This window comes from Saccostrea cucullata, unplaced genomic scaffold (genome assembly GCF_032062105.1).
Source record: "Saccostrea cucullata isolate Sc308-1 unplaced genomic scaffold, CSIRO_AGI_Scuc_v1 ctg2101, whole genome shotgun sequence".
Classification (NCBI taxonomy): Eukaryota; Metazoa; Mollusca; class Bivalvia; order Ostreida; family Ostreidae; genus Saccostrea; species Saccostrea cuccullata.
The window spans coordinates 16,515-34,607 of NW_026922592.1; the positions used below are offsets into that span (position 1 = coordinate 16,515).

General features: G+C 34.8%; 3 protein-coding genes across 3 annotated transcripts; 2 read left to right on the forward strand and 1 right to left on the reverse strand.

Moving 5' to 3' along the window:
- Positions 1-2,441: 2,441 nt before the first annotated feature.
- Positions 2,442-5,656, forward strand: LOC134262026 (tripartite motif-containing protein 55-like). The gene is made up of 2 exons (XM_062744404.1): positions 2,442-2,461; positions 3,829-5,656. The coding sequence occupies exon 2, from the start codon at positions 3,844-3,846 to the stop codon at positions 5,524-5,526; it is 1,683 nt and encodes a 560-aa protein (XP_062600388.1). The 5' UTR covers positions 2,442-2,461; positions 3,829-3,843; the 3' UTR covers positions 5,527-5,656.
- A 253-nt stretch (positions 5,657-5,909) lies between these two features.
- LOC134262021 (tetratricopeptide repeat protein 27-like) lies at positions 5,910-13,858 on the reverse strand. The gene is made up of 12 exons (XM_062744400.1): positions 13,707-13,858; positions 13,207-13,384; positions 11,788-11,908; positions 11,381-11,521; positions 10,336-10,438; positions 10,012-10,051; positions 9,746-9,870; positions 9,171-9,289; positions 8,768-8,880; positions 8,266-8,335; positions 6,198-6,314; positions 5,910-6,023 (listed from the first exon to the last, which is right to left on the reverse strand). The coding sequence occupies exons 1-12, from the start codon at positions 13,786-13,788 to the stop codon at positions 5,910-5,912; spliced, it is 1,323 nt and encodes a 440-aa protein (XP_062600384.1). The 5' UTR covers positions 13,789-13,858.
- Positions 13,859-14,300: 442 nt separating this feature from the next.
- LOC134262010 (multiple coagulation factor deficiency protein 2 homolog) lies at positions 14,301-17,840 on the forward strand. The gene is made up of 5 exons (XM_062744391.1): positions 14,301-14,372; positions 15,062-15,209; positions 15,933-16,013; positions 16,238-16,410; positions 17,112-17,840. The coding sequence occupies exons 2-5, from the start codon at positions 15,064-15,066 to the stop codon at positions 17,423-17,425; spliced, it is 714 nt and encodes a 237-aa protein (XP_062600375.1). The 5' UTR covers positions 14,301-14,372; positions 15,062-15,063; the 3' UTR covers positions 17,426-17,840.
- The last annotated feature ends 253 nt before the right edge of the window (positions 17,841-18,093 follow it).

Sequence of the window (18,093 nt, forward strand, 5' to 3'; positions counted from 1 at the left end):
ATGCACGTGCGCTTCGCTCTGATTGGCTGAAACTAAAGTCTCTATATCTTTCTTGTTTTTCGACGAAATCCTATGAAATTTTGAACATAGCCATGCATTAAGATATCCTACAACATGATATATAGCAATTATCATGAAAACACGTGCATGCACGTGTGCTGCAATCTGATTGGCTTAAACTTTAAAGAGCTATAACTCCCTTGGTTTTCAACCAAACAGGATGGAATTTGGAACATAGATCGATATAATGAACTTCTAAAAGAAGGTATGGTCACTATGCACATGCATACACGTTCGTGTACGTGCGCTGTAATCTGATTGGCTGAAACTTTAAACAGCTATAACTCCCTTGGTTCTCAACCAAACGGGGTGGGATTTAGAACATAGATAGATGTAATGGACTTCTACAAAAAGGTATGGTCACCATGCTCATGTATGCACGTGCGTGCACGTGAAATGAGTAAAATCAAAAATACACCTGAATGAGCGTATCTTTTTTATACTTTTGGATTAAATACTTTAATATTTAGTATATAAAAAATATATAGATTGTGTAGACAAGATGATATGGTCATTACGCACATGCATTCACATGCGCACGCATGCAATGCTAAAATTTGAATGAACTTGGCGTTGTTTAAGTCTCAAATGCATAGATTTTGTCCTATTTAATGAAGCTTACAGGGAATATGGCACCAAAAGGGAGTTGGGGAGCGTTTGGGGAACATCTGTAACAGTCCCCGTTACAATTAGCACTAGTTTCTAGTGAAATCAAACTTTCAAGAAACACGATATTTTGAAATAGTCTTAAATATCATAAAATGTATCTCATATCTTTTTTAATGTTTTAAGCAAATAAATAAAACATATTTAAATTAATAAAATACAATTATTTAGTTGTAAATAGCAATAAAATCGGTGAAAAATCAGCATGGGGGGGGGTGTCTATAAACATATGACACCCCCCCTCCCGTGAAACACAAAAAGCTTTGACATAAATTTGTTAAATGACAGTCCATATTACCTGTAAGAAGGAATTTTTGTTTCATGGGGGGGGGGGGGGGGGGGGAGATGTTTTAAAAATATTTTCCGTTTTCCGTTGATTTCTATAGTGAAACACCCAAGTTTTACCAAAATTATAAAGTTATCTCCTTTTGGTTTCCCAAATAAGTAACGTTTTATGAAAATTCATATAAATATCTATAAAAAATTTTAAAATCATTCGAATATGTTAACTTTTGAGAATTGACTTAGAGGTAGGCGGGAGAACAATACTATCGTTCGTAGTTCTTGCAGCATCTGAAACTTTGACTAGTACAATGAAACACACTAGAACCATCTTTCATGCATGTTTAATCAATATAGGACATAGAAGTACTTAAAAAGAAAACTGCTACAAAAATCTTAACATTAACCTGGGACGCCGACAGCGACGGTATTACATAAGCTCCCCCAACTTCGTTGATGTGAGCTAAAAAACCTCTAAAGCACCACCAATAGCCCCATACTTAATAGGATCTCTGCTAGCTGTCTATGTTAAGTTAAACATACAAATAACTGTAGTCTCTCAAACGCCTCTAGAGCTTCACCAATAGCCCCGATACTTATTAGGAGCTGTGCTAGCTCTCTCTGTTGAAATAGAAACCAATAGACCATATATTTAATAGGAGCTCTGCTACATGTAGCTGTCTCTCTTAACACAGAAACAAATGGGCCGCCGGGCACATAGTGTTTTACAAACACATCTTGTTCTATTCAGTTTTTTTTATTCCTTTGAAATTCTTAAGTTAAATTTGAATTCCATACTGTGGCTCCCATCCTATCTCAGAGGGACCTTATTTTAACAAACTTGAATCTACACTATAGAGGATGCTTCCATATAGTTAAATATACATGCATGACTTATCATGTTTTTTGCTATTTATGAGATTTTTCCAACAATGTAAAAAATTTGATCACTGATTTTGTCCTGATTTGAACAAACCTGAATCTAAAGGGCCCGATGATGCTTCCATATAAGTTAATATCAATAATCAACTAACCCTGTGATGAAGAAGATTATTTATAGATTTTTCAATACATAAACTTTCACAAATTAAATTTTCATATCTGTCCATTTGCTTACACAACTATATTTATGTTTTTGATGTTGTATAAGAAAATATATTACAAAATGTCTTTTTAATATGCATTTTCAATTATTCATGCATCTAGTTCTTTTAAATAAATAAAACACTAAGCTATGATTATTAAATTCACTTGAAATGATCTACTACCATCAAAAAAGCATTGTTAAAAGCAATTGCATTCAAGGTGTTTAAATCCCTAACTATAGACCAGGAAGTATAAACACCTGACAGGTAGATACAGGTAAGTGGGTCACGTGATCAGAGTGTACTGCAGATCAATAGGACACCGCCATTACTGAAGTCAGGTAAAAAACATAGGATGAGTGATTGAGGTATTGATTAAATTTTAAAATTGTATTTATAATAAAAATCTTCAAAAGTTCATTGATGCACAATTTAACAATTATTTCAAAATTTCTTTCTTCATGATTGAATGCACGAACATGTTTATCTTTCTGTGTATATCTGTCAATTTAATACTGTGTTTGTTTAATGGCCTCAGATTATTGTAAAAATGGAAAACATTCTGTTTTTTTCTTAAATATTTACTATGTTCTAGATTTAAAAAAAATTCCACAAACTTTAAACCATCGTGATTATAATTTCATTTCTAACCTAGATGAAGTAGAATGAAACTTCATTTCTACCTCAAAACAAGCTTAGCACCTGAATATTTCAAATGATTCTCCATGAAATTACATTACATGTAAAACCACCATGAAAGGTAACTTTCTAATAAACCGTGAAAATAAAGAAATCTATAGTATACACAGGGTTCCATTTTATGAGTGTCATATTGTCTTTGTCCAGTTCATTTTGTGATCAGTCATGTCAATCTCTAAACACACTTTACTAATATGACAAGAACTATTTGTATGTGTATTATGGGATATACTGAAATCAAAGTGGAAAAAACCTACAGAATATATAAAACAGATTTTTTTTAATTACATGTACTTGAAAACATCACATACAAAATGACACAACATAAAGGACTACATCATGTATCACCAGATATCATTTTCAAGGGAGATAGGTTAAAGAGTGTTACTGCAAGAATTAGATTATAGACAGTTAGTTACTGCATTTCAGTTCTGTAAAGAATTCTTGATGTAGACATTGAAAATAAAACACATAATTTATAAATTAAAACCAGCCACAAGTTTTTTCATATTTTTAAGAGAAATTGAAACAAAATAGTTTAGAGAAATTAATTTTTTTAAATTTTGGCCAATCCCGATCAAAATTAAACAGATCCCGACCATAAAATTGGAAATAAATAATTTGTTTACATCTGTAGTTGTGACTAGTTTAATGGTGTTTTTAACCATAGGTTTAAAAAATATTCACAAATAATGTGTTTTATTTTCATAAATAATTTTTTATAAAAAAAAATAAAAAGTCTAACCAGACTTTCTTTACATATTTTAAGAGTAGGACAAGTAAAAAATAAATTGTTTAAAAAATGGACCAATACTAATTTGTTTACATCTGTAAAGAGTAGGACAAGTAAAAAATAAATTTGGACAAGCATCATTTGTTTGAAGCTTGTACGAGTAACAAATGTGTACTTTAATTTGTTAATGTTGAGCTCGTATGAAATGTAGTTCTCCGAGTCTGCCAAATTTTCTGTTGCCTCAAATCCAGTCAATAAATGTATAATCATTTATACATGTATATTGAACTTCTTTGGTTTCAGTCACAGAATTAAAGTATGGACCCCCGTACCAGTGCCCAGGATGTGACGCGATGTTACCTGTGTGAGAACGATGTGGCACAGATCCATTGTGATACATGTCTTGTCAACCTGTGTACAGCTTGTGTGGGAAAACACATGATATCTGATGAATCCAAGGACCACAAAGTTGTCAAATTTCAGTCCAGGAAATCTACCCTTCTCTACCCTGAATGTTCAACTCATCTCAAAGAGCGATGTAAAATGTATTGTAAACAATGTGACATTCCTGTCTGCATCAGCTGCCTTGAATCTAATCAACATTTAGGTCATGAATTATCTAAAATCTTGAGCGTTTTGGATGAAAGGAAGGACATGATTCTAAAGGAAAGAAATGAATTAAATGACAAAATTTATCCAACCTACCAGGACATTGCCTCTGATGTACAAAACAGAATGAGTCAGTTAGAAAAGGAATATGGAGATCTCTCAACAGCCATAACAAAACATGGAGAGGACTGGCACAGAGAAATTGACAAACTTGTCAAGAAACTTAAAGCTGAAGTTGATGAGATGAAAAACACACAGTTACAAACTCTACAGAAACATCTGGATGAAATAAACAAGAAAATGTCTGATATAAAGGATGATATTAATGCAGTTGAATTGGTTATAGACACTAATGACTTGTCTAAACTGTTTAGCGTAACAATCAATGTACATATATACAGAAATCTTCCGCAAAAAATTGTGCTATCTCTACCCAAATTCATTCCAGCAAATATTCAAGGAGAAGAACTAAATAATATGTTTGGAGCCTTATCATCAAGTTCTTTAACATCAGATAAACATGGCTACAGCATGAAGACAACACAGAAATCACCAGAAGCTGGATCCTCTCCTCCAGTCAAACAGCTGCTTGATGAACCAGAGACTGTCACCACCATAGACACTGGGTATGGGAACCTTTACAGTGTAGCCTGTCTGAGCGATGAAGAAATCTGGACATGTAAAAGTGACACCACCATGAAACTCTACAGCATCAATCAGGGATCACTACTCAAGTCAATCACAACCAAGTCAGGGACCAGACCATGTGACATAGCAGTGACAAAAAGTGGAGATCTAGTTTATACTGATTACTGGTATAGAACTGTGAACATTGTGAAGAATGAGAAGATAGAGGAGGTGATCAGACTACAGAACTGGAGACCTAGCAATGTATGTAGTACCTCCTCTGGTGACCTCCTGGTTATCATAGAAAGTGATTATAGAAAACAAACAAAAGTTCTCCGATACTCTGGCTCCACAGAGAAACAAACCATTCAATTTGATGATAAAGGTAAACCTCTCTATTCATCTGGTGGTAATAACATATATATTACTGAGAACAGGAACCTGGATATCTGTGTGTCTGACAATGGAGCTAAAGCAGTAGTGGTGGTCAATCAGGCTGGGAAACTGAGATTCAGGTACACTGGACATACTCCTGCTCCAAAGAACAAACCATTCTATCCACGAGGAATCACCACAGACAGTCAGAGTCACATCCTTACAGCTGATTATTACAATGACTGTGTCCACATCATAGACCAGGATGGACAGTTCCTCCGTTACATAGACTGTGGACTGAGTGAACCCTGGGGACTGTGTACAGATACAAATGACAATCTGTTTGTTGCTCAATGGGGAAATGTGAAGAAAATCAAATATCTGAAGTGAAATGCATCACTGTGTTGTATTCTATATAATCAAACAAATAGAAGTATGCAATATCACTGATACATGTATACTTGTATATTAGTATGCTGCTCAATGATACTTGCTATCATATATGTATTTTATTTCTTTTAAACTGTATAATCATGATAGATCATACTTGTAAATATGGAAAATAAAACTGTAGTCTCTTAAAAAACCATTGAAAGCACTCCACTTTTACGGTGCAGTTCAGAAAGATGTCTCTGTAACTTGTCTCTTGATCCCCAACATACAATAACAAATCAGATAGCAAACTAGTTGTAGTTCATATACCCCATTAACATTCATGGTTTTGTGCATTTTACAGTTACTTCTACCAGAATTTTAATATTTAAAACCACTGTTTAATGGTACAGTTTTACCTCTAGTTTCCAAAATGGAGGAAGCTTCACAGAGAAGAACAAGAAGAGCCTGTCTAATGGCGGGGGGTCATTAGTTTTCATCTGATTCACCAACTCCTGTAATACAGACACAAGCTTTGTTTCTACAGTAGATGCCAGATAAACTTCAATAATTCTCAAACATCAAAATCTGAAATATCATGAAAAGTCCTTTACATTTATGTATTTACACTTAAAATAATTTAAAAAAAAAATTTTCTTTGCTGAACTGAAATAGAAATTTAACTGTACCTCTATCTGCATCATAGACCTCTCCACTCGTCGACGACTTCCTTTCTCCAGACAACAAGACCGTCGATAGAGACAGGCCAAAGTAACACTCCAGCATTTCGCCTGAGACAAAACACACTACAACAAAAGTTAGCCATCATTAACTTTGTGTCCTGATCAATTCTGCTTTAGTTTAACCAAATAAGTCCAAACAGACATAGAAATTTAATTTGATACCCGATATGTTAAAACTCATTAAATCAGACATAAAATGAATAGCTCAGGCCGGAATTAAAAATATCTTCATTTCCCCTAACCCGACCCTAAAATCTCAAGTTGGGTCGGTAGGTAGGTAAACAATTTTATTTTCTGACAGTAGCTTTGAAAATACATTTTAAAATTTAATGGAAATGTACATTCATAAATAAGAAAAGCACAAAAGAAAGCTATTTGTGAACAAAATGCTAAGTATCGTACATATGCCGTTTAAAAACAAAATTCATGATTAATTAATTCACAACTGTTATTTAGATGAACTAGTGAAATATCTCATGCCATAACATTTATATAAATTGAAAAAAATAGACAAGACTCTCAAATACGCAAAGACCGGACAAACGAGTATATTTTTTCAAACCTTCCATCAGCCTTCAGAGCTTAAAGAAGATCAAAAAACTTTTTAGAGGGCCATGAGATTTGCAGTGGTTCTGGAGCATTTTGTTTTGAAGTTAAGAAGTAAGTGGCTAAGTTTAAATTGCAAGTTAAAATCCCAATGAGTAACGTTAAAAACAGTCCTTCAAAGGGGACTATAGAATCGTATGTCCAGTGTCACAGAAGATGCCTGCTCAAAGAAGATCCCCCACAGCTTAATGGCAAAAAAAGTGCTGAGTATGTCTAAATTTAAAGAGATGGGGAAATGTTTAAATATCATCCTAACAAATCTTAAAGGGATAAAAAGCAAAGAAACAACCAATTTTCAAGGGCCTAATTAAAGAAAAATACACTGAACATCTCAGGAAGCTGAATCATGATTTCAAATCTATTTGGAAAGAGCATGTTAAAAATTTTTAATTGAACCAAACCAAATCTACAAATGATAAAAATGCTATATACAATGTCATAGTCACGAAGTTTAACCACTAAATAAAGGCATGAAGGAAGGACATCTTAATATTTTAATGGTCAGGATGAATATACAGACATATTTACAACAACTCCTATGGTTCCATAGTGGCATATAGTAAACATAGGAACATACATGAATTGGTTATTAGATCAAAACTCAAAATAAATACAATGCAGTGAAACTGAATGATGTGTTCACTAGGTGGGCCCCTCTTCTATTCATGAGGCAGGCCTTACCATATATTACATACCTTCAATTCAAAGACAGGTTTGTTTGTTTGTTGTTTAATGTCCCTTTCGAAAATTTATTCACTCACATGGAGACGCAAAGACACTTCCGAAACACTCTTAATTAGTCATGGTAAATTTTATTATCGAATTGTTTCAAGAGTGAAGAATTCCAATTAGCTAAAAGCATAAGATTGAGATCATCATTGTTTTATGAAGAGCTAATGCCCTGTAATCACATCTTGGATGTCATTTTGTTTCCAACTAATGCTTAAAAATCACAGTAGAACAATGTCGGCCGTTCTGAGAAAAACTGATTTTGATGATATTGTATTTTATAAAACTTGGTTAACAATAAAAAAATATTTGAATTATCTTAATTAAAACATCTTTTCAGTCGGCGCAATTTAACTGGGTCAGTCGCATTAGGGGAAACAAAGGTATTTTTTAGTTTGGCCTGAATATCAAAATTTTGGAATGTTCATAGCTAGGAACTCTTAATACATGTAGAATTTAAGAGATATTTATGTACTATGTGTTATTCTCTAAAAATAGATAGAAGATGGATCCCCCTAGCCTCTCCTTTTTCAGTGATTACAATTTAACCTCCATGAAAGCAGTAGCACCCCCCCCCCCGCATTGCCTCTATGTGAGCAGTAGCCTATCCCTTACCTCTAGCTATAAGTAAGTACCGGTAGTAGCCCCCCCCCCCCCCCTCTCTTCCCTGTCCCTGTACCTCTATATGAGCAGCAGATTCCTCCTCAGTCAGTCTCTCTTGACTCGCGTGTGTCCTCAAGTGATCCTCCCTTAAAATAGAAAATAAAACAGCAATGATTTATTAATCTATGGAGTATATGAACCATGGATTGAAACAAATGTTTCAGTCTTCTGGAGCACACTGTAGACATACTTTTTTCCACAGGGTCATATTTCAGCAGAATCTCAATATCTGTTTAATCCGGATGTAGAAAATTACATGGATTTCCTAGACTGTAAATATATGCCTTACATCTATATTAAGAATGCTTGGACAAATTTCCATGGTAAATTTGTGACCGCATACCTAGCTTAAATTAATACCACATGGAAATAGTACTTTTACAGTATATCAATCTGAACTTCACATATTGACCTGAAAGATCACAAATTAATCAAGTTATAATATTAGAGCTATTTGATTGTATATGTGCATTTAAAGAATTCAATTCAAATAATTTAAAACAAATCAAGTGACCTACATAGTTGCTATGACAACAGCTTGTTCCACAGGTGACATGTCGACAGCAAACTCTGTCCCTGGTTCTGTCAAATTAATGGCGTCTAATACCGTGTCATCATCTAAATTCAAAATCTGGAGAAAAAAAAAACAAAGTAAGCAAGCAGAGGCGAGTGTTCCCCTTTCTATCAAAAAAATTTAAAAATTCCAAGACAGGATGAATTTTGTTTAACCTTGAAGGTTTGATCACACTGTATTCTTTTGTTGGTTCTTCCCTCTTTTATGAATTTTCCCTTATAGAGCCTCAAACTAATTGTATTCTCCTGTTAAGTTCCTCCTCTCTTCCCTTTTACTGTAACCTTTAGGAGTTTAATTTGTTATGTATTCTCTTGCTTGGTTCCCCCTTCTCTACTTATGACTTTTACCTTTGGAAGCCTTGTTTTGACTGTATCTTCTTGCTTGGTTCCCCCCTCGCCCCTTTTGACTTCAAGAACAAGCTGGGCTTTGTCTTCTACTTGGAATCTGGTTCTCTTCCCCATGGCACCTTAAAAAACATCTGGAGAGTCATAAACCTGGTAAATGTAGGCACAGAAACATGACCACTGAAGTACATGTCTAAATTCATTCAATTGTTGTACTGTAAATCACGTTTTATTTGCGAGACCTTTTTTTACACATATGTAAGACAGCATGCTCGCAAAAATATCATTCTTGTGTATGTTAGCATTCCTTAAGATTACATAGAGTAGTAGCCATAATTAATATTCGTGAAAATTTTGCCTTGTTAGTAGAGAGTTTATGTCTACCTCACAAAAATAAGGTTTCAGGAAAATTTAGTGATCTACAGTACGTGTTTCAGATCAGTGGAAGGGGACATTACTCCATAAACTTCACAACAAGTGGCCTTCTTCTAATACTTATACTCGGAAGTCTACCTGTATTAAACTACTATGAAAACTGAAATCAACCGTATTTTGTGTGATTTTTCTGGAAACCTTACCTGTTAAGTTTATCTGAAGCCCTGTACATTTCTTGGCAGCAAGAAGGTGCTCATGAGCCAGCTTATAATCAAAGAACGTATGTCCAATGTAACCAGCCTCGATATGGAACTGTGTCAGTAGGTCCCTACAAAACAATACAGTTGCTACAATAAGCACAATTAGATACATATTTATCCACCCCTCACCCCCCTTAATCTGTCTCTGTCTAAGATTCACTTAACTGGCTTCATGCCCACATCCCCACATTTACATCACTATACAGTACCTGTTTCCATCATCTGTCATCAGGGGCTCTTTCTTTGAGACTACAAGAAAAAAACAAGGTTAAGCATATAAATAAAACAAATCTTTAAAAGAAAACAAATTACTCAACAGAAAAAATGCTCAATAGAAAACTGGCAATATAATATATATGGAATATAAGGAGAGTATAATAATTTTGTGCTATTCAAAAGAAATTATACAGAGATCTTATCTGGGATTTTTGTTATGCAAACATTGTGCACCCTTTCAGTTTGAATTCCAGTTCTTATGACCTTAGTTTTTTTTCTTACTTGTGTCAATTCTTTGATCTTTAGACAATTCTTACCTGTGTCAATTAAAGCGTGCACCTGCTCTCTCAGGGAGGCACATTTATCCTCCAGAATCTGTTGGTAGATGTACACACTCCTCAAAGTCCACCACTCAACTGTCTGTTAGATCATACAGAAATATACATACATCAAAAAGTACATCCCAAAAACATCATCATCAACTTCTCCACTACTTTTCATAAGTTTAAAGTGTTCATTTGTTACTGTATATAAATTAGTTGATTGAAATTTGCTTCTTAACATGCATGCAGAATGACGTACATAAAAAGACAAAAAACCTGATGACGCTTTAGCGAAAAACTTACACAACTTTACATACTTATGGACTCTTGAGTAGGAGCCTGATACCGAGCTAGGATTCACTGGGCTATAAAAAGGAAATAAATCCCCCCTAGAGAATTTAAACCTCCCTGTCACACCTGTACGTATCTGTAAACTCTGTGTATGAGTCTGACACCCAGCCAGGACACACTGAACTATAAATAGGAACTCTATCCTCCGACATAGACTGACACACGTCACCTGTACGTACCTGTAAACTCTGTGTGTGAGTCTGACACCCAGCCAGGACACACTGAGCTATAAATAGGAACTCTATCCTCCGACATAGACTGACACACGTCACCTGTACGTACCTGTAAACTCTGTGTATGAGTCTGACACCCAGCCAGGACACACTGAACTATAAATGGGAACTCTATCCTCCGACATAGACTGACACACGTCACCTGTACGTACCTGTAAACTCTGTGTGTGAGTCTGACACCCAGCCAGGACACACTGAGCTATAAATAGGAACTCTATCCTCCGACATAGACTGACACACGTCACCTGTACGTACCTGTAAACTCTGTGTGTGAGTCTGACACCCAGCCAGGACACACTGAGCTATAAATAGGAACTCTATCCCCCGACACAGACTGACACACACCTGTACATACCTGTAAACTCTGTGTGTGAGTCTGACACCCAGCCAGGACACACTGAGCTATAAATAGGAACTCTATCCCCCGACACAGACTGACACACACCTGTACATACCTGTAAACTCTGTGTGTGAGTCTGACACCCAGCCAGGACACACTGAGCTATAAATAGGAACTCTATCCCCCGACATAAGCTGTACACCTCCTCCCCATCACACATCATCTCCTGACATATCTCTTTACGACACTGATCCACCTAAATAAGTTAATATAAAAAACACTTATGGATAAATATAGATATTCTCCCAATATTAACTATCAATTACAGTAATCATTTAACAAAAAAAAAATAAAGCTGACAATTAACATGCATTTTTTTGCACATATCAAGATACATAAATTTAATGCAAATAATTAATCATCATTTACATTTATTTTTTCGAGAAAAATTTATAATGATTACTTTTTATAAATTAATTTTAAAGAGCTTTTCATTTATATCAATAGTAAACATGTACTTACATTATTGGAATCAGAAATTATGTTGATGAGTTCATCAGTAAAACAAGCCAGAGGTCCTAACCAGTTCTGACAAACAAAAATCTGTAGACAGGCAATAGCTACACATAGAATCTCCAACTCACTGAAAACATAACAAAGGTCTGTGGACAAACAATAGATACATAACAGTAAAACTCGGTTATAAAGAAGTCACTGGGACCTGTAAAATTACTTCGCTATATCCTTTATTTGTTATATCAATAAAACTTAAAGGAATTCGTTCAATCTAAATAGCTGGGGATCAAATATAACTTCACTATATCCATAAATTCGCAATATCCGTGTTCGTATTAAAGGAGTTTCACTTTATTATGATCAATAAATGCACTGAAATATCCTACATCAATACGAATGTCGGACTGCTCGGCCCAACGACACCTCGGCCCAACGACTCCTCGGCCCATTGACATCTCGGCTCCGACGGCTCGGCCCAAATTTGAAGACACCTCGGCTCACATAAAAGACACCTCGGTCCAAACAGAAATATAAATTATTATTTCAATTAAAAATATTTATTATTTATGTTGATATATATATCTATAAAATGCAAAAGAAAATTAATTTGATACATTTGCAATCTTCCAAGACGGCAAATTAACTGTTATTAAAGAAATACGATCCATTAGTAACTTGATTAAATAAGTGCTAATCATTAAACAAACAAGAAGACGCAGTGCATCCTTTAGAGTCTCGAGCGCGTGTCATAGGGGGTGGTGACTATGAGGAGTTAATTATGAGAAGCCACAATTGGGAGTTAATGTTAATGAAAAGTTCCTTTAATTAAGAAACCATTGTTGATATTATTGAACTGATTTGAAAAAAAATATGTATTGAGTTTTTAAAATTAAACATTAAAATATGCGCATTTTTTCTTTAAAATGGCTAATAAATATATTAATAATGTATTATGTTGCATTGTAATAAACAACAAAGTCAATAAATAGACCTGTTACCTCCCAATCAACGGATTGTGATTTGATGTTGTGCTGTGGTTTGTTAGAAAATACTGAAATTATCGTAAATTTATAGTAAACGTATAGTGATTAAAAATACATAGTATGTACATTTACATTACCATGAGAGGGAAAATACAAAAACAAAAACAAACTAATTAAAACAAACTAATTAAAACAAACTAAATTTAATTTTATTCCTAATGGTCCGAGCAGTCTTCGGTATGGGCCGAGGTGTCAATGATTTTGAGCCGACCTGTCAGGGCCGAGGTGTCAACCAGCACGGGCCGAGGTGTCGTTGGGCCGAGTAGTCTGTCTACCATCAATACACATATATATATTTAAAAAAAAGGATTGAAGTTGCATACACTTTTGATTTATTACATTACTATATAAAATGAAAATCTATAAAGAACATGTCTCCTACCATTCTGCTGTTGTCTGTGTGTCTGTCTGGGTTATAATCCTCTTGACATTTTCTGCTACTAAGTTTTTAAGAAGGGGAACAGAAGTTCCTTTTCTCTGAAGTAAATCTTTAACAATGGGATACTGGAAAACTTTAGCATAATCGCCACCCAGTACACATTTCAAAACTTGATTTGATTCTGGAAAAAAGTTTTTCATATTATTAATTCATTCTAGAAAACTACCTTAAAGCCGTAGGTTTTTACCAGTATTCATACATGTCAACCAAGCAACAAACCTGTATTTATGAAAATGGAAAGGTCGCTGGGGAACTATTGTATGAACCCAATAGTGATAAAGCAATATACACAGTGATGAGAATATAATGAAAGACTAGTCAAAATTGGAAAATAAAGAAGATTTCCATATCAACGCATTGATTTCATGCAGCTCATGCAGATATTTCAGTATCTGTCACCATTTGACGTAAAGTTACTTATTTATCATTTTGGTAGTACTTACCAGGCACAGTCAATTCTCTCCTGGGTACAAAACTCAAAATTAATGTTTCGAGTTCTCTTATTCGTTTTAGACCCCTTTCCATATTAATATTTTGACAATGTTTACAAATTTCACGTGTTGAGTCAAAAGGAAGCAGCCATCTTGAATCACGGGTGTTGGTCAACTCGTACTATGTTTGACTCGTGATCAATTAAGAAGAATGAATTCAATTATTTTTTTTTATCAGATTGAATTAGTGGAAGGATACTCAATTAATCCAAGTATTAAGTATAAGTATTGATAGAAAAAAAAATTCGAGATAAAATTTTATTAGACTGCAATATCTAGAATTAGATCATCTCTTAAAATTGAAGTTTTTATTTTTTTTAAATCTAGAAATAAATTCTGTAGACATTAAAATACACAATTCCATTTTAAAGTTTTCATTTTAAAAGTTACAAATATTGAGAAAAATCTTTTAAAACAAAAGACCTATAGTTTACAGAATGTTAAATACATTTCATACAACTTATTGCAAAAATTATCGCCCGAGGCAGAAACCCGAGGCAATACATCATCATGTAATTTACAGGGTCAGAGGTAAGACGTCTTAATAACCCCCGGAGAGACACGTGTAGAACAGGAAGAAATCAGGCGGCCATTTATTTACAAACTTAGCGTATACAGGTAAGTTTTTATTGTTAAAATTCTTCATATTTAATTTTGGTCAAAAAGTTCTTAATTTACTTCGCGTAACGTCCATACATACGACCTGGTTAAAGAATATTCAGCTAAAATTCATGCCAAACTTGCTGAGAGGAATTGAAAACATACTATTTGGTTTTAAATGTATGTATGCATATGCTAAATTTCTACCGGTTCAATCTGATGAATCAAATTCAATCAAAGAAATAAAATTATTATTAATGAACGAATTTTTGTGGTTGCTTTTGGGGAATTCTCTATATTTCCTACGACTCAGAATTATAAAATTAATACATAGAAGTTCATTAAAAAATTTTATGATCGTGTCTTAGAAAACATATTGCAACTTTAATGGCGTTCATATTTAACCCAATAAAAAGACCTAATTAATTCGCTAATTAATTATACTTGGTTTAAAATAGACTGGGTTCCCTAATTCTTCTTCCACTAATCGTTTTTCTAAAAGATCCATCAAAGAAAAAATAATAAATCGAAATACTGATATTTATATGGAATGGTAGCATTATATTTAACAAGAGTTTTATCGATTGGCAATATGGAATAAAAATATTTCATCTTGATTTATAATTTTAACACATGATGCAGGAAAAGAAATTACATGCTTATTACATGTAGTACATGTAATTGAACTGTTCATTTGTTTACGACAGGAATGCTTCGTCTGTTTCCTCTTCTATCATTGGCCGTCTTGTGTTGCCATGGACATAGTAACCACGGACAACAGGGTGGAACCCCAGGACAACCCGTACCAGCTGACCAGTTTAACTTCCACGACCCGAAAGTCACTCAGGATGAGGCGTACGTATAATGCATTATACAAGTTATATACAGGGACATAGCAACAGGGGGGGGGGGGGGGGGGGCTGGCCCCCAACTTTTTTCCCAACCTTACTTATACTAAAGGAAATGTTAATAGTTCTAAAACCTGGTTGCCCCCCCCCCCCACCCACTTTTAGTGATGTACCGAAAATGTAGTATTAGAATTGGTACTGAAAGTAGTTGACACTGAGAAAAAGTTAACCCCCCACCACCACCAACACCACCACGAAAAAGGATTTTTGACTGTGGGCAACTTTTTTTTTTTTGCTTGTCAACTTTTTCAAGTGAGTAAAAAAAAATTTATCTGGCTGCCCCCCCTTTCAAAAAACGATGCTACGCGCCTGATGTATATAAAAAAACTGAGCAGTACATACCTGCTCGCAGAAACTTATTATAGTAACCCCCCTTCTGTAGCTGCAATAATTTAACCCTCTCCAATTTTTTAATCTGATATTTTCTGGAGAGGGTAATGTATTATGTTGTTTGATTGAACAATGGTATTGCAAGAAATTTGGAACCTACCCCTCCCCTAACCAAAGTAGGATTTTCGACTTTGGACATTTTTTTCATGTATGAAGTAGAATTTTTTCTGTGGCTGCCCCCTTCAAAAACGATAATACGTTGCAAGAATTTGAAGGAAGGGTAGGTTTATTAATGACACTGAATGTGCTTACACTTATAGCATTTCTCTGTCTTTAACAGTCATTTGAAAGAACACTTGAAGGACCAGATCGACACAAACAAACGAATGACACCGGAGGAGATGGAGTTCCATTACTTCAGGTAACATCAAGAACCATGGCTGGCTTTTATATACATGTATAAAGGTTATGTAAAAATAAAAAAAATTATAAAACTTCATGCATACGGGGGGGGGGGGGGTCTCGTCGGCAGAGGATGCTCACTCCTCCGTGGCATCTGATCCCACCTCTGATATTTTGGATGCCCGTGATTTATCTGCTCCAAAATTGCATTGTTTAAATCCAGGACTTTTTTCCTACTGACAGGTTACACGACACAAACAACGACACAAAACTGGACGGGCTGGAGATCATGGCGGCTTTACATCACATGGGTGACATGTTTAAACTGCAGCCCCACGAGAAAATGGGTAAAACACCGGAACAGATCGCATCAATGGAGGAGGAGAGACAAAAAGGGGCCCTCAAGTATTTCACAGGTAATGAAGTCATTAACATAATAATAATAATCTTTATTGCATATTACACCCATATGGGTCAAGCAATACAAAAAAGAAACAAAATCAATGAGAACAATATACAATATCCATATAGAAATTTATTCCCTAAATGTTACACCGATGTGTCTATTTCTCAATTCTAATAAATGTTTTATGAAAGTGTAAACAGCCGGTATAACTTCAAGTTTTGGACTTAGTATATATTCAAGTTTCTGAGTAGGTGACATAGAATATGGATTAATTTCTTGACGTCTTTTCTCAATTTCACAGGTACATATGATGCCACAGTCAGCAACATCGAGGAAAATATACTGGATCGATACTGGTGGTGTCGGGGGGGGGGGGGGGGGGGGGGGGGGTAAGAGCTTAATTTCTTGACCAGTTTTCTTTAAGATATAGGAAATCAATTTACTACCCCCTACTCCAAATAGCCGTTTTACCTTTCACCAACAGCTTCTTCTCACTAGGATATCTTATTACATTAATTAATTCTTACGAGTATTAACGGCGGGTGTAACCTGGTCAGCAGGAGATACTCACTCCTCCATGGCACCTGATCCTACTTCTGATCTTTTGGAGATCCGTGTTTATCCTGTTCCTATCTTGTATTATTTTGCGGACTTTTGATCTTTAATACTGTTTGTTATCTCCATGTTTTATTTTGACGTTTAATTTTACAGATATCATTGACCGGGTCTTGGTAACGGACGATGTTAACAGAGATGGCTACATATCTTACCCGGAATACATGAACGCCAGAAAGCGGGACTTCCACCAGTATCAACAACAGGTTGCCATGCAACAGCAACAAATGGCACAGATGCAGGCCGCGCAATTCCAGCAGTTCCAGCAATTCCAACAGTACCAGCAACAACAAGCTCAAATGGCGCAACAACAGCAACAAAAATTCCAACAGCAACCGAACCAAAATCAACTACCTAATACGCAACAATTCCAGCAGCAACCACAGGCCGGCGCAACTAAATCTTCTTAAGGGCACTGCGTAGGATCTCACCTTTCAAAATGAATTTCAGGAGTAATATCAACTTCCATTCAATTTGATTTATCTCTTTATGGACTTTTTGTAATTTTACGAGAATAAAACTGAGTGAAAAAAAAAATTTTTTACACCGAAAAAGAAAATTTCCAAACCACTGAGAGCTCGAGATCAAAATATGTCAATGAAGAATGGTGCGTGCATGTATTTTTGTTGTGAATTGTCTATAATTGTTTGGTTTTTGGTGCATGTACATGTATACCATATAGTATTTGTGAGCCTTTAATTATTTAAATTTGAATAACCATTAATTTATGAAAGAAAGAAAGAGAGGAGAGAGAGAGAGAGAGAGAGTTGAATATGAATATGCCGATTTATACAATTTAGGGTGCATAAAATTTGTTTTTTGATAATAAACTGAAATATATACTATTAATTTGTTTAATTGTTAATGTCGCTGTATCCAACATACACATGTAGGATGGTATGTTTCTTCATATGGTATGTATTACCTCTGTCATTTTCATTATGAATTGGAAGTTTTCAATTCTTTATTTTTTTTGTAGGGCGACAGTTGTGTTATAAATGTCAACTTATAAATATTGTCAACATCTACACAATTAATGACATAAAAATTTATATATGTCGTCGGCCATAAAATACGC

Coding starts and splice junctions, on each gene's coding strand:
- LOC134262026 (XM_062744404.1), top strand. CDS start 3,844: ATGGACCCCCGTACCAGTGCCCAGGATGTGACGCGATGTTACCTGTGT.
- LOC134262021 (XM_062744400.1), bottom strand. CDS start 13,788: ATGGAAAGGGGTCTAAAACGAATAAGAGAACTCGAAACATTAATTTTG. Junction 11,522..11,787: donor TAATTTCTGATTCCAATAAT/GTAAGTACATGT, acceptor TAACTTATTTAG/GTGGATCAGTGTCGTAAAGA. Junction 9,290..9,745: donor GCTTCAGATAAACTTAACAG/GTAAGGTTTCCA, acceptor ATGTTTTTTAAG/GTGCCATGGGGAAGAGAACC.
- LOC134262010 (XM_062744391.1), top strand. CDS start 15,064: ATGCTTCGTCTGTTTCCTCTTCTATCATTGGCCGTCTTGTGTTGCCAT. Junction 15,210..15,932: donor AAAGTCACTCAGGATGAGGC/GTACGTATAATG, acceptor TGTCTTTAACAG/TCATTTGAAAGAACACTTGA. Junction 16,014..16,237: donor ATGGAGTTCCATTACTTCAG/GTAACATCAAGA, acceptor TCCTACTGACAG/GTTACACGACACAAACAACG.